The sequence below is a fragment of the Sinohyriopsis cumingii genome, chromosome 9 (genome assembly GCF_028554795.1).
Source record: "Sinohyriopsis cumingii isolate HCF-2022 chromosome 9, ASM2855479v2, whole genome shotgun sequence".
Lineage (NCBI taxonomy): Eukaryota > Metazoa > Mollusca > Bivalvia > Unionida > Unionidae > Sinohyriopsis > Sinohyriopsis cumingii.
In genome coordinates this window covers 51,899,268-51,923,016 of record NC_142969.1, presented here as the reverse complement: position 1 = coordinate 51,923,016, position 23,749 = coordinate 51,899,268, and the positions used below count along the sequence as shown (strand labels likewise).

At 35.4% G+C, this 23,749-nt stretch overlaps 1 protein-coding gene across 6 annotated transcripts; it reads left to right on the top strand.

The window, feature by feature from the left end:
- Window positions 1–531: 531 nt before the first annotated feature.
- Window positions 532–23,472, top strand: LOC149791808 (uncharacterized). Of its 6 annotated transcripts, none has more exons than XM_089970310.1 (7): window positions 532–681; window positions 3,966–4,039; window positions 11,287–11,619; window positions 12,505–12,652; window positions 13,530–13,772; window positions 15,884–15,937; window positions 17,617–23,472. In XM_089970310.1, exons 3-7 carry the CDS (start codon window positions 11,413–11,415, stop codon window positions 19,896–19,898), a joined length of 2,934 nt encoding a protein of 977 aa, XP_089826436.1. In that variant the 5' UTR covers window positions 532–681; window positions 3,966–4,039; window positions 11,287–11,412; the 3' UTR covers window positions 19,899–23,472. The 6 variants fall into 6 exon arrangements, with proteins under 6 accessions (XP_089826436.1, XP_089826438.1, XP_089826434.1 ...); XM_089970312.1 differs by lacking the exon at window positions 532–681 and adding an exon at window positions 2,973–3,069 and having other exon boundaries at window positions 11,408–11,619; XM_089970308.1 differs by lacking the exon at window positions 532–681 and adding an exon at window positions 2,973–3,069.
- The last annotated feature ends 277 nt before the right edge of the window (window positions 23,473–23,749 follow it).

The window sequence follows — 23,749 nt, the reverse complement described above, 5'->3', positions numbered from 1 at the left end:
TAAACAAACTAAGGAGTTCTTGTTTTCGTTAATTGTATTATTACTGTTGATGTTGTTGTTACTAATGTTGTTAAAACAACTTTGATTAGAGACACAATTTAGATATTACGTCAGTGTTGATAAATGCTATCTGTATTATTATTAATTTTACTATTGATATATTTTTCGACTTGAAAACCGTTAACTAACTTGATACGGTTTACTGAACACGATATTAAAGTGTATCGTTCCTAACACGGTGTTATCAAGTAAGGTATATTAGATAACGAAACTATAAATATTTGCAATTTCACTGTGCAGTAATGACTTCATTTCTGTTTTTAGCAATGAATTTAGGGGAATAACCCTTCGTCGCATTGCTGTTGGCTTAGCCAGTAATAATGAAGGACGTAATTTCTTGCACAACAGAGTGTGTTCAGTAGACATACATGGAGAACGTAATGACTTGCACAACATATCATGGTACGTCGAATGTTATAATAACCCATATGTAAAGAACCGTAACAGCAGTCGATGTATCTAACTGGATTGTGCATCCTAAATTGTTCAATGCATGCGGAAACAGTAACACTTAGTAGATCGCAAGAATGCGACATAATTTATATTCATTCTTTCAGCATTTATCGTTGTTTGGAAAAAGCTGCAGTTCAAATTTATACACTATTCGAGGGTAATACTTGGGTAAGCTTTTCGTTCTATTTTTGTCATACAGAGCTTTACATCCGTAGGGCAAGCATATTAGTGTGAATTGGGATATACTACGTACAATGGGACTTGAATCATAAATTTGGGTGTTTGTACCCTACGAACAAGGGGAATTTAACATGGGGAATTTAACATAGGAATGTATAGGGACAGTGGATTGTGACTGTCTAGGGACAAGGCAAAATTGAGCATTGGTGGGGACTGTATAGGGACAAGGGGAATTTAACGTAGCGACAAAGGATTGAGACTGTCTAGGGACAATGGAAATTTAACATGGTGGGACTATCATGGGCACTAGACAGGAATTGGACATAGATGGGACGCACAAGGGAAATTTTATATTGCGACAAAGGATTCGGACAGTATAGGACAAGGGACATTTACCATGATGTGACTGTATAGCGACATTGTGATTTTAACATGGGTTAGACTAGGGACAAAAAGGTCATAAGTGGGCCTAACTAAAAACAGAGAAGTCATGGATGGGCTTGTCTAGGGACAAGGGAAATGTAACATAGCGACAAGGGATTGTGACTGTATAGCGACAAGGGAAATTTACTATGGATGGGACTGTATAGCGACAATGGGAATTTAACATGGTAGGACTATCTGGGGCACCAGATAGGAATTGAACATGGATGAGACTGTATAGGGACAAGGAGAATGGCTTACACCACACAAAATACTAAAATCACATTAATTATTATATTTAACACCCCCTAGATTCACTATCCAAAAAGTCTTGTTTTATAGCTCAGAATGTAAACGAAGACGAAATCTCACAAAAGAGAATATCCCTTACACCACAAAAATATTATCCATAACACCACTATGCTATCCAGCAGATCGTACTCACTATCCAATATGCAATGTGTTCGCTTAGAATGTAAGAGAAGGGATGAAATCTCACCAAAAAAACTATCCCTTATATCACAAAAGCACCATCCATCACACCAGTATATCATTCAGCACGTCTATTCTATTTAACATCCCATACATACTCTATTGTAAGCTGCCATTTTTAGCTAAGAGTTTAGGAGAAAAAGATGAAATCCTACAACAATACTATCATCTACCTTATATACTATCCAACATCCAATTATGCACTCTATCCGAAACGCCATTTGTTAGCTTAGAATGTAAGAGAAAGAGAAGACATCTCACAAACATAATATCCAAAACATAAAATATTACATTCCTAACTCCCCTTACACACAAACAACACCTTGTGTTATCTTAGTGTAAAAGAGAAGAGATGAAAGCAAACAAAATATACATACCCTACATGCCATCCAACAGGTGTTTTTGTCGATTCTGCAAAATGTCGTGATTACGGACTGGATTTTTCTGTGCCAATTCTACACGAAGTAATCTGATTTCAGCAGCGAGGTAGCAGGGTGTTGATATTTGCATGTATGTTTCCGTTCTGTTATTGAAAATTTTGAATCATAATGTGCGAAAAATATGAAGTCTTTCAATTGTAATTATGAAATAGACGCTATAGAATATAATGTTCATTTAATTTTGAGTGCAGTACGGAGGATTTAATTGCATTTAGAATGTAGTCGAAATTACAGTACAATTTCGAAATGTGTAATGAAGCTTTGGAACCCATGACATTTCTCATGTAATTCGGATTTGAAAAACAAAGAAAGTACCATTTTTGAAAATTCAGGATGTAAAACTGTAAGCATATTTTTTGGCATTCTTCTTACAATCTTACAAGCTAAAGACGATACATTTATGTCTTGTCACTTGGATGTTATTTGTAGGGAACAGCAATTTTATGAACTCTCTGGAGTCTATCGCTAACCTAAATCCGAAACATTGTATCAAAAATGTTAACGCGGAATAGGGCAAAGCAGCTGGTATGAAGCAGTCCACGAAACATCTGCTTTAGTTTATTCAGAAAGTAATTTTATAAACCAAACCGTAAATCGTCTGCTACAAGAGTGTAGATGATTTGTGTAGAAAGTATTTCCTAATACACTATTGGGCACACGTGTTGTGCACGCGAAAACACTATGAAGGTGTGCAGTATCGTAAAATATTGCACGATTCTAACAATGTAAAGTTAACTTAGACAAAAATATGCATATAATAATAGGATATGGAATATGTATATTTAAGTGATGAGCATATAGGAAAGTGCTGTTAAGAGACATATTACAGTGACTTCTGCATGCATATATTAGCTACTTTATGTAAGTGCCTTTCAAAAGACTTTGCTAACGCCTATTGTGGCACAAGTAATGACACTTTTGTCTATACACTCCATCTAGCTTCGACTAGATATCCTTCCTGCTCTGGTCGACCGGAGTAGGAAGAGGATCTAGTTGGAGCTAGATAGAGTATAGAGAATTGGTACGTTAGTTCGAACAGTTTATATCCATTGAATTTGTATGTCTCATTCATTTCTATGTCTTGTATAGGTCCTGTATGTAAGTATGGTAATTTAATGTCTCTATTTCTATGTCTCTATTTTTATATTTTATTTTTCTTTGAATAGTAATGTATAGTATTATATTAGGATGATTCATATTCGGGATTCAAAGGTTTAGTCTTTGTTAGCGCTCTTGGCAACTCGCATGAGGCCCTGTTCAAATGTTCATATGTTAGTTATGTAATAAATAAACAAGAAATACAAAAAGAGCTGCTCGAGCTTTAGCTGAACCGAAGATGAGATTTCTTAGTTATTTTTAGATATTTTATTTATAGTAACTAGCAGTGAGGTTACTATTCTATTATGATGTAGATTAGAGTAGTCAGCGGAGGTACTATATTTTATCCACTCCGCTTTAAATTATTTTTTAAATATTTATTTACAGATATATAGGATTAGTTTCAGTAATATATACCTCTTAGGTACTTAGTTAGCTGCATGTTTAGAGACATTATTTTAATGTATTGTTATTGTATCTTTAGTATCTCTTAAGTGACTCTAAGTACGTAGCTTATTGTCTCTGTAGAGACAATAAAACCACATTAAAAAATATCTAACTCTTTGTTAGTATTTCTTCTTATTATGTATTAATGAACAATGATAAGGCCCCACACGATCCACCTAACGTTATGGCCAAAACTAAGGCTTTGGATCCCATTTAATATAAAATTACAAACAATGTATACTAAATTAGGCACACACAAAAAGTGTTGCTACTTGTGCCACTGATTGGCATTGTTTTTATCATTAAACATAATATATAAACAATGTCAATACGATTTCCAAATCAATGTTTCAAGTCGACTCTCTTTACTAGGCAGCACAAGGAATACTAATGGAGGACTAGAGCGGAAGTAGAACAAGGATGGGATCAAGAGGGCATTTTGGATAGTGAGTATGGTATGCTTTATAGCATAGTTGTGTGATGGATAATATCTTTGTGGTGTAAGGGATAGTTATTTTTAAAAAAGAGAATTTTATTATAGTTTGTTTAGGGGTGTTAAATGGTATAATTAATTTGATGGAACGTATTTTTCGTGGTGTAAGAAATAGTCTATTTTACGTAATTTCATCTTCCACGTTTCCATTCTAAGCTAACACATAACGTTGGAGTGTGTGTGTGTGTGTGTGTGTGTGTGTGTGTGTGTGTATGCAGTGGTCTTTGCTTGTCCTTATAAAACTCCCTTTGTCCCTATTAAATCATTTCTTCTACATACCTATGTATAGTAACGCGTATTTAGGTCAGCTACTTGCAACGCTGCTGCCATGTTTCCCCTAGTGTATATAGTACAGTGAAGCCATTGAAGCCTGACATTTTTAGGCTTTACATATAGACTTGGGGTTTTCCATTGGAATTTCCATAAGTTGTGGCTATAAAAAAGATATTAGATTTGTCCCTATGACTTTCCTACAAGATGAGGCGTTAATAGGTAGTGCTTTTTTCGATAAGATTTACCACAAATTTTGGAGCTGAATGAAAATCAGCACAGCTTGCGAATATAAATCAATCTTCGACTGACCAGTACAGTATTTAGACGAATTCGAAATATTTATTGGCTGACCAAACTTTATTTTTACAGACAGTAGTAAGTTACATTGGTAAGATACATTAAAGCTATTTGTAATGCATTGTATGCATATCTATGTCTCTGCATGTAATCGTCTATATCTCTAAATGTATCTCTTTATTATGTCTCTAGCTAGCGTATATTTTTAATACATGTAATATGGCTTTTTTGTTTTACTACTATCTCTACTTTATACATTTTTATGTTTATAATATTAAGGTCAAGGTTATCCGCTCCGCCGCGTGTTTGTTAAATATTGTGACCATACAATCGACACTAGCGATTTTTCCAGATAGTATTTTTGGTTATCTTTTTATGAGATTTTATCTCATTCTTTTACATTTTAAGCTAACACAGGGTGTTTGGATAGTGCGTATGATATAATGGATGGTATAATTGGTTTAATGGATATTATTGTTCTGGTGTAAGGGATATATATTGTGAGATTTTTGTCTCCGTCTCGGACACTCTAAGCTAACGCAGGACATTTTTGAATAATGATTTAGGAGATAGGTTGTATAGATGGTGTAATGGATAGTTTTTTTATGGGATTTGGACGGCAAGTCCAGTGTGTATGGTTTGTTTGATTTCATCTCCTTCTCTGTTACTCTAAGCTAACACAAGGTGTTGTGTGTATAAGGGGTAAGGGGTGAGGGATGATATAGGTGATGTATTCGATTTTATGTGTGTGAGATTTCTTCTCTTTCTATTTCATTCTAAGTTAATTTAAGGCGTTTTGGATGTAGTGCATACTTGAATGTTGGATGGTATATAAGATATGTGAGAGTATTTTTGTGGGATTTCATCTTCTGCTCTTAACCTGTACACTAAAAATGGCCACTTGTGATAGTGTGTGGATAGGATATTGAATAGAACAGGGATGATGGATGATATAGTGGCGTGATGGATGGTGGTTTTGCTGTGTAAGGGATAGCCTATTTTGTGGGATTTCGTTCCCTTCTCTTACATTCTAAGCAAACACAAGGCATTTTGGAGAGTGAGTATGATATGCTTGATGGTATAGCTGGTGTGATGGAAAGCATTTTTGTGGTTTAAAGGACAGTATATTTTGTGAGATTTTAGCGCCTTCTCTGACACTCTGAGCTAGCACAGGACTTTTCGGAATGATGTGTTAGGTATCAGATCGTGTATATGGTGTAATGAAATGTGTTGTATGTAGTGTTGGATTGTATAAAAGGTGTGCATGTTTTGTTTGCGTTCACCTCCTTCTCTTTTACTCTAAACTAACACAAGGTGATAGTGTATGTATATGATGTTAAATATAATAGGGATGTTGAATGATATAGTGGTGTGATGGATTGTGCTTTCGTGATGTAAGGGATAGTTTATTTTGTGAGATTGCATCCCGTTCTCTTATATTCTAAGCTAACACATGGCATTTTGGATAGTGAGCTTGAATCGCTGAATAGTATAGTGTTGTGATGGATAATATCTTTTGTGGTTTAAGGGATAGTCTCTTTGTGAGATTTCGTATTCTTCGTTTACATTCTGAGGTATAAAACAAGACTTTTGGGATAGTGTGTTTAGGGAGTGTTACATAGAATAGTTAATTTGATGGATAATATTTTTTGTGGTGTAAGGGATTCCCCTTGTTTTTATACGGTCTCATCCATGTTCAATTCCTATCTAGTGCAACATTAAGTTCCACCATGTTAAATTCCCATTTCGCTTATACAGCCCCACCGTTGGTAAATGTCCCTCGTCGCTATACAGTCACAATCCGCTGTCGGTATGTTAAATTTCCCTTGTGCCTAGACAGTCCTACCCATGTCCTTTCTAGTCCCTAGACTAACCTATGTGAAAGTCCAATTGTCTCTATACAATCCTGCCATGCTAAATTTCCCTTGTCGCTATGCTAAATTTCCCTTGTCGCTATGCTAAATTTCCCTTATCCCTAGACAGTCCAATCCATGTTTAATTCATATATAGTGCCCCACATAGTCCCACCATGCTAAATTCCTATTGCCCCTAGACAGGCCCAGTCCCTTGTCGCTATGTACAATTTCCCTTGTCCCAAAACAGTCCACTATCCAAAATCATTTTTAATAAAGTTGTCATTTAAAGAGTAACGTCAAAATCGGAGGAGTCCATTGGTGTCAATTCTTGTCAGTGAGAGGAAACGCTGAGCAAAAAAGAGATAATATTTTTATTTTCTCTTTCTATTTGTTTCACTATTCATACATAAAGACACAGTATATCGAGCAAAATAGACAAGGGAGACAATCTGTTATTGTGTTGATGGAGTTGCTCTGTGAGCACATATCCTTTTAGCGTTTTTCGAATAACAGTTCTGCCGCTCTCAATGACGATAGCTCAAGGATGAATAATGTATGGATATATTTCATATTTATTTCCGAATGAGAACTTTTCTATATATTGATCGATGCAACATGGAATCAATAAGACATATGCTACTAATATCCAATATAATAAATATATACGGACAGATAAATACAACTTTTGTTTACTGTCCTTGCAACTATATTAAGCATCGTAATATATATAGTTCGATATATAATACTAACATTAATTATGGACATATGTTGGGATGGGGCATTAACTGTTTATATTGCCAATATTTAAGGTTAACTCGCCATTGCATAAACCGTGCAAGCTATCATTTATCGAAACAGCATTGAGAGCCAAAATTTCGTTCGAACAGGTGACCTTTATAAAAGCCTAATACATCTGACAAAATATTGTTTTTGTTAAGGGGGCTATTGGTATTTAAAAATTCAGCACAGGTGGGATGGGGTAAGACACTGTGAAGAAATCGCTACTAGTTCTGGTAATAGTGATGTCCCATTTCTTTCAATTAAGTATCATGCACCATTTAGTAGTGAGAATATTTAGAATAAGTAGTTAATAGCAGGTACTTTCAGTATTTGTAGATGGGTATCATGACTGAAAGACTGAATATACACGCAGATCTAATGTTTTGCAATTAACACTTAGAGAAGTACGTTTGGTGAAAGTTGAGATGAACAAATGTTAAATGGAAACATGCATAGAAGTCATTTTATAGTGTTTGAAAAATTCTCTTTGCAATTATCAGTATCGCCCACAACTGTTCTTTCTATTGGAAAGGATGATAGCCATTGGGTTACATACGTTTGAGTAATATGAATGTAAGTCAAGAGACAGGTTGAATGGAAGAAAACCAATTTGGCGGCCCCCATTATATCGCATCGTGATGTTTGTCGCGTGCATTTTATGCAATGCCCAATGCCCAATATAACGCTCGTTGCTTTTTGCTTAGTTATCATGTAACCAGATAACCACAATGAAATAGCCCAGTTATATCCCAGTGCCGTGATCTATTGCGCGTAAATTACAACATTAAATTGCCTATTTTAACTCATATAAATACATTTTACGTAAAACAGTTTACTTCTCATTATTCAGATGACCATGTTTGAGTTAATACTATATAACTTTAAACTCACTGCTACGTGATATTTGACTGTACCACACCCAACCACTCGTTAGGACAATTCGTATTACCATTGTCCCTTAATACTACAGCAAGAATAAGTCCCTTTCTTCAGTGCTCAACCTTTTCCGTTCAAGTTGCTATTTGTTTCCTATCCAGTCACTTGGAGTGGGACTAACAGTGTAAAACCGCAGGCCAGTGTTTATTCCAGACTTTGCATTAATCACATTCTAAGTGTAGTTGATGTGCGACATTTTTGTGCTTGCGTTAACTCACGTACGTACACACGCAGATACAGACAGTATCACACAATCCATGTATTCTTATCGAGGTGGAGACAATATGCCCGATAAATTCACATAAAAAATGTAAATATACATGCAAGATATGCGTTGCGCAATGCTGACTTTCGGAGCCTAACTCTAGGGTTAAAAGGTAGGCCAGTGGGTTTCCCAGAAGTCTGAGTCGTATACAAATCACCTTGTGATGTTTATGTTGACTTTATTCAGAGCGTGTGGCAATTCTTATACCTGACAGATTTTCTTGATAACGATGTTTCGAGAAAATGTTACGCTAAAGAACACATCATTTCTTACTTTGAAAGCGGAGACTGTCTCTATGTACAAATATTAGACACATGTACAACCAGGAATCAGAAGGTAAGATGCTTGGTTGCTGTTGTATACGCATCTTTATTTTAAAAGACAAACGGATACGTGGCATTGACAATCAAAAGACGGAGTTAGAATGGAGCTAGATATCGTGAAATTGTTTTGTCAAATTGTGCTCTATATTATGGTTCTAGTTATATATGGTATTTGCCAGTGCCTTTGCTTTAGTTATATATGGTATCTGCCAGTGCCTTTGCTTATCGTGTTCTAATTTTCTCGCTTTGTGACCCTTGCACTTACTTTCGATTTGATTTCTTGGGTTTTGAGTATGACCTCGGTTGTTTGTAAACAAGCGCCGAAGTCCTCTACGATTTGACAAGAGTGTACTTTTACGTGCTCGAAAATACTAAGTGTATCCACTCTTTAGTCATCGAGGGAACACTTAACGTTAATCGGAGAGTGGGGGTGGGTAGGGGAGTGGGTTGTTGTATATGTGTAGGGGTTGGGGAGAGTTAGGATCGGACTTGTAAAGTACATATTATTGAAACTTAGACACATGCAGCTCATTAATTAACATAAGTTTTATTTTAAGCACAATATGACAGGTGGAAGTTGATCAATATAATCAATTAAAAATAAATAAGTTCTGTAATTTATTATGTTCAGCTTCGACGTCAGTACAATACTCGAAATACATCGGTTAGATGGAGGCCAAATACAGAAAAAGATGCCTTACAAATAAAATTGTAGAGGAAACCAACATTTATATTTGTAAAGTGTCTTGGGATAATTTAATTGCATTGACTTACTGACTGAAATCAACGGGTGATCTGCTCGTGAATACCGGGTTGACTAAACAGTATAACAAGGTCGTTTATAACACTGCTATTTATTCATACTCCATTTGTTTGCTGTAAGTGTTATGACTGAATAAAAACCAGTCGTATAACCCAGTATGAAAGCAGGCTATAAAATAGCAGGTACAGCGGTACCTATTGCACAAGATCAGGGGAAGAAGCTAAAGGTGTAAGGAACCTTTTCTGTGTTGGTGTCAGAAATAGACAAACAAAGTCAACGAAGCTGGCTGCTACTGGTACATTACATAAGAGTTGCAGTGTTTGTCCAACCTTAAATAAAGCTGATTTACTTGGCTACATGTTTATGTTAATTTATATTTAAATCATGTGTTGTATTTTTCATGATTTTTTAAACATGTGATGTACATTAGTGAAACGAATCTCCTGGGATAGGATAACTCTAATCCCTGTCTAGTCCTGGCAGAGTTATCTCTCTTAAGGGTTGTTGAGTACGTGGTTTTCTCATCAAACTGTCAGTTGAATGATTTCCATGACAGCGTTTAATATGCATAATAAAGTAACAGAGAAATTAAATTTGCTTTACTGAACTTTAACACTGTGGTATAGGGAAGAGCAATTGCTATCGTGATACCAACACGTGCACATGCAGCAGTTATAAAAGATCTCTTGCCGTAGGCGAGGAGTGTATGTGTATGTGTGTGTGTGTGTGTGTGTGTGTTATTCGGATTTTTAACGCAACTTCAGAAATGTTCCTGTCATATTTCTACGATGTCTGCAATGTGGCAGTTTATAGTGATGTTTAACACTGGCGCATCATGCCGCAGATATGTAGCATGATGTCCCACCCAGTCACATTATCTTGACACCAGGCCGACCAGTCGTGTTACTAACCTCTTAATGTTAAGCGCCTAGTGAAGCAGCTGGTAGTTCAAAATGGTGCTCTTTGTGAATGGATGTAGCTGTATGGTGCTATAGGATGGTACGATATGATCTAATGTGGCGTGATTGACATGATAATGTGCTTGACTGTTGTCATCAGCTATTAACTGAGTTTGTGTTTTATCAGTTTGATACCATAAATCCGCATCATCGCCAATCTTGGACTAAGGAGTTTGGAGTATCACTTATTAGCTGGTTTTTAAAAGATATAATTTATAACTTTTATTATTTTATTTTACCTAACTGATATTAGTTTGAAAAGCTAAAGGTTATTTTCGTACATGCATGTGGTAATGAAAGCTGTAGATTGTTTGTAGATTACATCACAGGAGTCTGACGTTTTATCAGTCAAGTACGACGAAACCTCTGACAACATGAAATCACCTTGTCGGTACTATAAATTAACGTGCAAATGTGACCCAACCCTCTGCTCGATTCGAATATTCTCACTCGTCTTTTATCCCTTCAGAAATACAAGAAGACTGAAAAACTACACATATCCATTCAAATGACACTAACGTACCAACGCATATCTCGGACAACCATCGCATGAATCGAATCCAGTGAATTAATCTTTATTTTCATCATTACGGTCACAAACACCAGATTCATGTATGACTGAATTTGAACCACGGTTCGCTTTATAAGTTATTCATAGAGAAATATTGGCATGTGAAAAGCATGTCTTGTGACATTTTATCTCAGCTTGATCCTCTCATATTCATATTTTATCTTACATTTAATGCAGAAGCAAAGAGTCAGCCTTACCAGCCATGCTTTGTGGTTAGTGTTTGAAGCTACAGTAAATAACAATTCCATGTTCTATACAAGAAGGTCTGCAAGAGATTGATACATTTAACAACTTCCAGGAAATATGCATGCCAGGAAGGATAAGCCGCACAAACACCAGTGTATGGCATCTTTTCAGCAGAGGAGGAAAACGTGGACCTCAGACAAGGCTAGATCGACAGGGAAATCTCGAAGTTTAAACATGAAACAAAGCTGTGATTTGGAGATGAAGTCAGTTACGGAAGGGCGACCTGAATATTGCAGTATTGAGTCTCGATCTGAGAGTGTGCAGGTATATTCATGTAAAATGTTTGTACCTATTCATGTCATGTCAACTGTTAATACCTATTCATGTCTTGGTAAATGTTAGTACCTATTTATGTCATGTCAAATGTTAGTACCTATTCTCCATTTCAGTGGGAATTTGCTTACTTGTACAAATAAAGAAATGTGTATAAAGCGTACGTAAAAAATACCAAAATGGTTTGCACTGGTTCTAGGAAAATGAATGTGATGTTCATTGCATGTTCTAATCATAATGAAAGTGATGTTCATTTCGTGCTCTGATCAAAATGAAAGTGATTTGGATTTCATATTTTAGCAAAATGAAATTGATGTTCATCTCATGCTCTGTGAAAATGAAAGCGAGGTTCATTTAATGTTATAGTAAAATTAAACCGATGCTCATTTAATGTTCTATCAAAATGAAAGTGATGTTCATTTAATGTTATAGTAAAATTAAAGCGAGGTTCATTTAATGTTATAGTAAAATGAAAGTGATGTTCATTTAATGTTATAGCAAAATGAAAGTGATGTTCATTTAATGTTATAGCAAAATGTAAGTGATGTTCATTTAATGTTATAGCAAAATGAAAGTGATTTTCGTTTCAACTTCTAGAAAAAAAAAGTTATTTTAATTTCATATTCTTGGAAAATTAAAGTGATGTTCATTTCTTATTAGAGCAAAATTGAAATGATGCTCATTTCTTGTTTTCACAAACTGACAGAGATGTTCCCTTCATTTTGTTAGCAGCATGAAATGTTTGCATGACCAGTTTTCAGTAGCTAATTCTTGAGCCAAATGTTCATATTTATATACGGTTATTGCTGGATGGATACACTGTTAAGCATTTACTTTAATTTCATGTAGCTATTTTAAGTTAATTACGTCTTAAAGGGCTTGAATGATGAGATAATGAATGAGATGATGATTACAAAGTTCGGTGACAACCATCCCAGTAATACAGTGAAGCGGACCGTTTCAGCAGCCTCCACTCTCGACTGTCGTTACAGACGAAATGACAACATGATCGCAGTCGAAAAAGGTTTGTCATTGTCTCTCCCTGTCTCGCCACCTTTATTTTAACCAGAGTTTTCATCACTTAATCTTTATTTTTGGTGAAAACGTAACTGTTTAGTATTATTATTCATATTTGACGATATTGTAACTGTTCACTCACCTACACAAACAGGATAGAGAAGATATACCGGAAGCTTTCGTCCTCACACTAACTATTTCATTAGGAGACTAATTTAATCTCAGTTGACTCTTACCATCAGTGGTTTACCTTTTTTGGACACAAACACCGTCAGAAACAGCGAAAGCACTTTGAAAACTACTGTTAATCGTAAACCTACGCATACTGATGAGAACATTGGTTAGATCAGAAGTCTTGATTGCTGCTAACAACTCTATCAATTTCGTATTCAATACTTTGACTAGATTGGAAGAAGGAATTGGATCTTGAAACAAGTAACTGGCATAGTTTTTATCATTTCTGGAATTGAACCAGGGCAGTAGAGAGCGATCACAGGCCATGGGGTAAGAAACATCCGGACTTCTCCTAGTTCTTGTTTAAACAAAAACTTATTTTATACAATTAAAAGGTGTTGTTCGGCCCGGGCCTCCTTCTGTGCTCAGGCCCCGGAGATATATTCCCAGTGCCCACCACTCTCATCGGGTCTTAATTGAACAACAATGCGTATAAACCAGAATTTTAAAAAGGTTCTGTCATCAAATCTTGCTACACTATGCATCATAGCAGTACACCCAACCACCTCTTCTCTCGGACCCATTATTTATATCGAATAGTTACAGTAACAAAAAAAGCAATGACTTTGATATATAAAAAATGCTATTTAAATGGCGGAACATTCACCATATCTAAATCTGATGTAAATTTTTGTTTACAATCTCAACAGCGGTTTCACTATCAGATGTATCAAGCATGTTAGATCAACCGATGACTTTGAATGAAAATAGGAACGCAGCGGCTGTCAACCTAACTATACGGAACTTGACAATTAAGAACTCTACTGGTGTTGATATTGGATGCGTTGTTAACAAATCTCTCAACAACGATTGCAAACCCATGCACGTAGATGCAGACATCACCGCACTGAATTGCAATCAGCGAGCACTAACTTATGGTACCAGAAAAGAGGGTATGTATATTCCTGAATCAACCATCCAATCATGCGGAATGCCTGTAAGGTCTCCATTTTAAATTTAGTACTGTCCATTCTCAATGCAGCCAAATAGTTTTGCTAAGTATGATAATTTAATTTACCTAGGTAAACAAGCCAAAAGCCTTAACTTGGTACTTTAGTTTACCCATCTTGTTTGTTGGCAAAATAAAAGATGCAATAAAATTTTCAAAATAAGTAGCGAGGCAAATGACTCAGGTTGTTTCAAGAGAAGAAACTAAGGGATCAATAAATTAAATACACCTTAGTATTACAAAGATGTCATGCATTAGCTTTTGAATTTTAGTGAACATATTTTCAATGACTACAATATGCAAGATGGGTTGATAAAGATGTATAGCATTTTCATTCTTCACCTCTTACGTCATAAGTTGAGAAAGGTGTGTAGCGTGTCCATACTGCACTTATCAATAATGAATTGCTAGAATTGTGTGGGATGTCTATTCTGAACATTATATAAGATGAGTTGATAAAGTTGTGTAATATGTCCATTCTGATGAACTGATAATGTGTATAGTATGTCAAATCTACACATTGCATACGATAGGTTGGTAAAGGTGTGTAGGATCTCCATTCTGATGAACTGATAATATTTATTGTATGTCAAATCTATACATGGCACATGAATGGTTGGTAAAGGTGTGCAATATGTCCATTCTGATGAACTGATAATGTGTATAGTATGTCAAATCTACACATCGCACATGATCGGTTGGTAGAGGTGTGTAGGATGTCCATTCTGATGAACTGATAATGTGTATAATACGTCAAATCTACACATCGCACATGGTCGTTTGGTAAAGGTGTGTTGGTTGTCCATTCTGTACGTACAGTTGTGGTTTGCTTTATTGATGCCAATAATAAATGTATCATCGTGGAAATAGCATAGCATACCATTAATAGAAAATGACAACAAATGAATGGTGGTTGAAACTTGAAGGAGGTAAGTTGTGTTGATTCAAAGCACACTTGAGTTTTTTAATGTCCATTCGAGTTGCTATAATTGACAACGATTTGTAGTAGCCCAGCCCGGTCACATGACTTTATAATGAAATGACAATATAAAATTTGCCCAAATATAATATGAATTTCCCATAGCTTTGCCTATACATTTAAAGGCAGAAATACCAATATGAAGGAGGGAAAACATTATCAAGTATCTGTCCAAGCTTGGCTGTTGTTGATATGGTTGCTCCTTTCATGAATCTGATTTGCGTTATGATTTGCATTGCTAATTACAGGTGATGTTTGACATCTGGTTGATTACCTACTAATTCTAGCCGGTAAATGGATCGGGATGAATTAAGTGGTTTTGGTATTGTGCTTGAATGCACAGCAACAAAATTAGGTTATTTATAGCCGAGATATATTGGTTAAGGTGTATTGCCCATGGACATCCCAAGAAAGCTGACAGAAGCTCGTCCGATCGCAGGATTAAAAACCCGTACACTTCCGAGCGAATTAGATTACAACGCTTTGTACCATGAGGTCAGCATATAGGAGCCAGTTTTGCTCGCACCTTGTTTGACACGACACGATAAACGAATCTGCACTTGCTTGATTACTGCAAATGACTACATTTCAATCTCTTAAGCATCTGTCATGGAAGTTTTTCAGAGTCGCATTGTAGTGTTTGCACGGCAATCTAATGGAAAGATTCGCCTCATTAATATCTTACCATTATGAACTATGGGAAATATATCTGTGGTAGGATCCATTTAATTTGTCCATGTCACGTAAAGATTCTTACATACTTTGTGCGAAAGGACCTCACGCATTTTACATTCATTTTTAGTTTCTTTTTCTGTCATTTTCATCAAGCCATTTACAATTTAGTCTTACTTTAATTTCTTGATATATAAGTATTTTGTAAATAATCAATTACATGAAGTTTTGAATTTTGTCTTCTGACCTCAGTGGTCTTCCCTGGCCGTAAGAATCCAACAGAGAACACGATCACTAAGAATAGTTAATTGAAATATTCAGCGATGCATGTATCATTCACTCTATGTGACGAACACCACAGCCATGTCAAAACTCAAATCCAATTTGTATTCTCTCATTTGCAGAGGTGTCTTCAAGTAATGGCTATGCCAATGACCCATATCTGCAGAACGTAATAGGTATGTGCCGGTATATATATATATATATATATATATATATATATATATATATATAGAGAGAGAGAGAGAGAGAGAGAGAGAGAGAGAGATTTATACAGACACACATATATATGTACATATATTGGTTAGTTTGTAAAGACATCAGAGAGGGAGAGAGAGAGAGAATTCATTTGCATGGATCGGTCGGTGGTAAACTAATATAGATTACATTATTTTAACTTCATAAGAGGAAAACTAATTGGTAATTTTCCTATTTCATTTTGATTGAAATTCCACCATGTTCTAGTCGTCAGAGCACAGTTATACATGTCACCATCTCTGTACACACACACACACACACACACACACACACACACATGTATGTTATCTATTGATGCCACGATTCCTGGTTTTATGTCAAATTCATGAAGTATTTATATCTGGTCCCTGTAAACTTTAGAACGTATCGCTACAAAATTTTGTATCATCAGTTTTGTTTATGCTGTTTTCATGATTATTTTGCACTCCATTCAGCACACATCCATAGTATTATTATACTGGTCTCATGCCCTCTGGGTAGTTTTTGTAAACGTTGTAGGGACTCGATAATAGTCAGTGAATACACTGACACTTCAGCAATTTGAATTTTTGAATCTTTTTGATATATTTGCTTGGTATTTAAAAATTGTAAATTTTATGAAAACAAAACTATGATTCCGCTTATCATTTCTTCACATTCTCATTTGAAATACGTACCTTCACTTCCGGTTATGTTAAACACGTATGATCCAGTGTAGCGATCCTTTAAAATCTGACGCTTAGGTCTATCAAAATCATTTGCACCTGAACTAAAAAAAAACATTGACCAAATGCTAATATTACCTTGTCAGTCTTGCCTTTTCTTTAAATACTTTTCCTTGAATTTTGCTCAATTATACATCTATTCTTTTCCACGATACTTCCTCAACTAATTAATTTTGCTTCGGTTAGTCTTCGAAAAATTATATAACATCCTTATCGGCTTTGTGACAAATATATATATATATATATATATATATATATATATATATATATATATATATATATATATATATATATATATATATATATATATATATATATATATATATAAAATGCATTTAAGCGAAATTTCGGTTTAATATTTATGTAACGTTGCCACTGATCTGTTAAAATAATCACAGAATTCGATGCATCCATACAATTATTTCAAATACGTATCACTCAAATTTGTGATTTGTTGCGCCTTTTATATATACCGTGGTTATAATAACGATTTTTTGGTCGGTTACTGATATATGTTAGTAGTCTATATGCCACATGACTATTTTATTGCACGGGTGCCTGTTGGCAGCGTTCATATATTTTATCCACGGGTTCACATGCATACGGGTGCGATTTCGTGTGATCGAGGACAAAGGCAAAGGATATTTTAAATGATGACCTATATGAGGTACTCTATTGTTCTATTGACTTATCGTATACCTCAATGTAAACGTGTCTGATAAGTCTGAAAAATTTTCAGACATGTAAATAAGAAGGTAAATTGTCAGATTTAAATATAAGATATTGATACGCAAAACGTAGCGTTTATATCACCATTAGCGACAATATTTGCTGAAGAGACGAGACGACTCGTAGGATGAACGGCTTGCTTTTACCCTTGTTTTGTTCTCTTTCAGATAACACTCAGTTAGAGTTGGAAAGTTTTAAAATGGAATTGTTTGAAAAAACACCTGCCTTTGATTTAGCTTTGGACACTCTGCGAAGGTACGGGGCAGTATTCGTCATTGGGAAGCTTGGAGATGGAAAAACCTTGACCTCCCGTAAACTGATGAAAGAAGTAGAAATGACTAACACTATCCTTTTGGAATTAAACATAAGCGATCCAGCAAGCTTTGATAAACTTGTTAATGGCAAAAGAAATACGGTCGTGTTCATTGATGATTTTATTGGCAAGAAACATTTGGACCCATGTCTCTTAAAGCTGTGGACTAAACTTTTTCCTAAAATGGAGGTAATGGTTCGAGCGGGAAATGTCCAATTCATTTTGACATCTAGGAGAGATATTCTGGAAGAAGTGAAGAATAATCTACAAGGTCTCGAATTCTTTCGTGAGGAACGAATTGTGGACTTGTCTACTTTTGACATATCAGGAATAAAGGAACGCATACTGAGACGCCACATTGAAACTTCAACTATTTGTGTACTGGCAGAAGACGTTCATAGGTATTCTGCTACAGAATTAAGTGAGCGGATAACTATTAGTGCTTCGTGCATGAAGGAAATAGCTAGTATACAAACTGCCATCGGCTTTCCTTATAGTTGTTATCTTTTTACGAGAGAAAGGAGATGGGCGTCCGAGCGACTGAACTTCTTTAGAAATCCGGTGCAGTATCTTAAGATGGAAATCGAACTTTTGAAAAGTGAGCACACTGAGCGTTACAGTGTTCTTGCCGTGATTCTTTTATGTGGCGGCACGATTTCTTACCATGATGTATCTAGGGATATTTCTCGAGAACCTTTCAAATCCGCCTTGTCAAGAGTATCTAAAACTTTTGCGGTTCCATTAGATCGAATGGCAGTTGCGAGGGGCGCGGAGGTTTTGGCCACATCAGACACATTTCTAACTTGTGTTGATGATGGTAGCTATGTATTTTCCCATCAAGCCATAGAGGAAGCTGTATCACTTACATATCCTACAACGGAACTGATAGATATTATTGAGCTCTGTCCATTTAGATTTCTGCTCGAAATGGTCGTTATCAATTCATGCGATCCCCCACGCGTAGTATATAGCCGGGGAAAAAGAGACAAGAGCTGTAAGATAGAGTTGAGTATTCATGATTTTGAAGGCCTTGCCAATCGTTTCATGATTGAGATATTGGCTGGTAATGTATGGGAGGTAGTACATCACAATGCATTCCTGGATTTGAAATTTCTCGACTGTTTCTTTCAAAAGGTTACTGAATCAGGTAACTTAAATTATATTATCCATGTTAGGCATAATAATAATCATGGTGGTGACATGTTATTCTATGCAGCAGACAACGAAAGCCCAAGAATAAAGCTAGTTGAAAAACTTCTTGAAATTTATTCGGAGATCCAGTCGAGGAAAAAGACAAAAAATGGAAGTAAGCTGAATTGCTTTAGTGTACCGCGTGAAAAAGATGAAGAAATAGAGAAAGTCAAGTCAAGCGCGTTACACACAGCGTGTAGGTTAGGTCGCAAGGAAGTTGTTGATGTTCTTCTCAGATTTGATACGCGACCGAACCCCAATTTGCTTTCCACAGCAATGCATAGTCAAAATATAGAAATAGTTCAGACATTGCTGCAAAGCTACAAATGGCCCGAAGAACAAAAACGGCTTGCTTTAATGGAAGCATGCAAACTTGGTAGCATTGAACTATTTGATTCAATGTTAACAAATGTGAATGTAAAAAGAAGAGACTTATTCTTTTCTAAGTGTTTGGTGGAATCTGCAAAGAGTGGCAATGTGGAACTATTCAACAAGATTCTTGATAAAGGCTGTGACGTCAACTATAGAGGAGAATTTGATAGATGTGCTTTACATGAGGCATGCATAAGGGCTCACGGGCCGCTGGTTAAATATCTTACAGAAGTTCCGCAAATAGACATTAATGTCAAAGACATGCAAGGTTATACTGCACTTCATTATGCAGCCGAGTACAATTTACTGAATATTGCAAAACAGCTTATAAGTGCAAGAGAAGATGTAGACTTCTGTGTTAGAACCAATGAAGAATGTCGGCCTTATAAGAAGATTCCAAAATCGACTAATGGAAATCAAGCGTTGATGAAGCAAGGAATGACCCCTTATGATTTAGCCTGGCAGGGGGGTCACGATGAAATGTGCAAATTGTTAGAGGAAAGCGCTTCTGTGAGGCAGAATATAGACCTTCAGCTGTCAGGCTCGCAAATCATTCCATTACGTATAATGTGAATGTAACACAGAGAATAAATGTCAAGAGTAAGACTTCGCTACCATGGCAAAGCCATAGTAAAAACGAACATAGATATGTGCACACCCTTTCTCAAGGGACAATAAAGAGAGTTCACGAATAGCCCAAAAAATTGAGTCGTTTGCTAATATGTTGCCAATATGGTGCCTGTTCAACCCTTAGTAATACTTACTCAGCATTCTATATCATGTAGTTTACTTTCCAAGCAAACGTTTTGTTCAGTTTCACATTTAGTATGAACGCAATTCATAATTCATACTATATTTATATATATAGTGTTAGGACTCTATGGTCGTAAACTAACTAACAGAAGGAAGAAAAGCCAAATTGTTTATGAAACAAAACTAGTTTAATTATCTGACTTATCACATGCAAACATAAGAGGAATATACAGTATTATGAAATATAAAATAACTCTAAAACGCTCAACGCAAGACCAATAGAATGGAATGTTCCTAATGAATCTAATATCCTCGAATGCACTGGTCCGCCAACAGTCCTGATATATCACAATGGCATTGTACATACCCCAAATGAATAAATTCGCAATAATCATAGAATAGTATTTTAGTCCATAAGAGTAATTTGTAATTTCATTGAATAATCCAAACAAATTAATATCTCCTCTCCAATCATATATAAATACAACCGTAAACACATCTGCAGACTGATTGTTACACATTAACATATTAAATAAGATTCTAAACTATGAATGAATTAATTGTTCAGTTCTATCCTTACATACAAGCATACGGCTTAACACGCAATTTTCTCTTACTGCATAGCATTTCGCAATATCCAACGTCGTTGACGAACTCACCTGACCTACCCAAGCGGGAAATAGCGAAATTCGTCTAAGAACCATCCGTATTTTCTAGAGGATTTAAAATGTTTGACTTCATATTACGTGTTGACAATCGAATGTTTTATAAACAATCCATTGTTTTCAACAAAGCAATTAGGGAAAGGAAACTTGAAACGTTTAGTTCAAATGAGACCTGACATAACGTTGTTTTGTATATTAACCAAGCATCGGATAATTTTGGCAATTTTTTATATATAACTTTAACATGTGTTATTCGTTTACAAATCAATATCAACGTCAGAATGATAAGGAAGCCGGTATAGCGCATTGCTAGTATTCTTGCTTTGCAAACGTAAGATCCTGCATGTCCGTTGAAGGCTGTTGTCGTGTTTTGCTGATTTATCGGATTTCTACACAATCAGAAACCACATTATGCTAGCTATGGAACTGCAGAAAGCTCTAAATTTGTTTCTCGATCGATGGAGTTGAGAACATTAACATATTACGTAGCGATGTCAGTCAAATACATATTGGCGATCACATAATCGACTTGTCGTTCAAACGAGGCACGAAGCACGCAATTGCATTATCAAACCTTTCTCGCATAGCTATTTTTTCCGATTCCACACTGACATTATGTTAATACATAAATAAAGGAACATAATCAGACTCTTGCAGGGAAATCTAGCTAAGGTTCCATTAGCTAGACATATAGACTTGACTCATTGTTATGATTTTTAATAATATTTTCTAATGATTTTTAGTGCACATACAGTTACGCATGATAGTATTTGTTAGCTGGAAATTGTTGTCGGAGTCGAAAGTTGAACACATACTGGCCATATGCCAGCAACTAAGATGGGTCATGATGGTATGCGTTACCATTAAAATTGTTGTCGAAGTAGGAAGTTAAACACACTGACGATATGTCAGCAACATATATAGGTCACAATACTATTTATTTCCTCACCTTTTGTTGGACTAGGAATTTGAAGCTATACTGTAGATACAGCGTTTGGTACCATTACTATCCTATGGGCAACTGAGCATCTAGTTGCAATGTAATGTATATTGACAAAAATCATTCCTTCTTTGTGTGTCATAAAATCAAACCTACATTCCTTGCTGAAATTTATTTTCTATGCAGATGTTATAATGTTCTGATTTTTGATATACAATGGAGTGGACAATGGTCTTGTGATATGTAATATACACTGAAATGAGTAATGTGTCAACTGGACACGATGTGTTAATGTAAGAAACGCCGAAACGATTAATGCTTCATTTACATTGAGTGCGGAAATATAAGAAACAATGAATCGATTAATGCTTCAGCCACACTGAGTGTGGAAATGTCAGAAACGACGAAACGATAAAGTTTCATCTACTCTCAGTGTGGAAATGTATAAAAAGAAACACAGTAACTATGATTCAACCACATTCATTATGATCAAAAACAGTACAAGAAAGATTACTTCTGTAGTAAAAAGTTCCCGTGTAGTTTTTAATTTTTCTGTTATACAAACCACCTTTAAAAACCAAATTTCTTTTTAGTTAAATTTGTCAAGAATGAAAGTAAAATACATTTATTTTAAACTGAACAAAGGTTGGAGGTTGGTGGTGGGCCTGGTCTTCGTTTAATTTGAACACTTGTATCTTAACATAATAGTTCAATCCTATCAATTTTATATTAATTACGTTTTTCTATCTCCATTATAAATTTTGAAAGCGAATATTTACTGAAAATGTGTCTTAGTGGTCCAAAATTATTTATCCTTAGAAAGGGAAAGACTTATATTTTAAAAACTTCTTTCATCTCTGGATTGCTATCTCGTTTCGCAGCAAGGAGGGTCTAAATGGTAGGTATAAAATCTGTGTTTCGTCTTTTGGAAGGATTTTTTATGATTTGATGACTTGTAATATGTTGCAGTGTTCTTTTTCTTCTTTTCTTTTATGAACAAAGTTTTATTAAGCAGTGTTACTTTCTAGTTTGACACAGCATAATCCATAGATCCCCATTTTCTGTGTCATCGTTTATTCAAAAAATAAAAAGACAGTAAAAACAATAACCCATTTTTCTCTGGTTAGTCGTAACTATGATCATATACTGGACAAAACCCGGTGGCTTTCAACGACTATTGTAATCAATATAAATTTTTATTAGTGACTGGTCGGTAAATTTTAACACGATGTCAGGGATAAAACACAAACCTAGTTTAAATGTGCTTTCTGTAGTTTTTGACAACCCATTCATTAATTAAAATTAACTTGTCACTTCCGGAATTCCTGAGGAGTGCACTGGAGAAACGGGTGTATACCTTAAACATAATGTACTATAAAATGTTGGAAAAATTTGGTAGTGATCTGTGATTTTGTTATGTTGATGTTATTTGAGGAGAATATATCTTTATAACATGATATTGTGATGCTATTACAATTCAATATCTAACGAAATATTAAAGGACAATAAGTATCACACACCTCCATTGAAGGTGTTTCACTAAAAACCATGCATTGCAAACTCTTTAGTAAATCCCGATACAAACTTTAAAATCTTGTAACCAAAGTATGTTGCAAGCGTTTAAACAAGATATTTCAAATGAACTATAGCTTGATTGGCAAATTAATATAATTATATTGTTATGTTTTTGTTGAATTTGATTTTAAACGCTTTGCCTGGAATTTGTGGAATGAGACAGAAATGTTCATCGTCTTTTTCGTGTGCGTTTATTTGAATGCCCATATGCAGATGCAGAAAAAATAGCTGTACATGGTCCGTAATACACATGCTTGAATAGAGAATGATTCTTCTAAATATGTTCCGGGTGTCTTATGTATCCAGTATGTGTGCATCTGATTTATATTTTTTAACGTAGCTTTAACAATTTTCCAGTCATATCGCGCGTGTATATGTGATTTGGATTTTTTAACGTAGCGTTAGCAATTTTCCAGTCATATCGCTACAATGTCTGCATTGTGATATTTATTATTGATGCCTAGCACTGGGACATCATGCCGCAGACATGT

Excerpts from the sequence above, each read along its gene's own strand:
- LOC149791808 (XM_089970310.1), top strand. The coding sequence starts at position 11,413 with ATGCATGCCAGGAAGGATAAGCCGCACAAACACCAGTGTATGGCATCT. Across the intron at positions 12,653-13,529 it reads CATGATCGCAGTCGAAAAAG|CGGTTTCACTATCAGATGTA; the intron begins GTTTGTCATTGT and ends CAATCTCAACAG. Across the intron at positions 13,773-15,883 it reads TTATGGTACCAGAAAAGAGG|AGGTGTCTTCAAGTAATGGC; the intron begins GTATGTATATTC and ends TCTCATTTGCAG.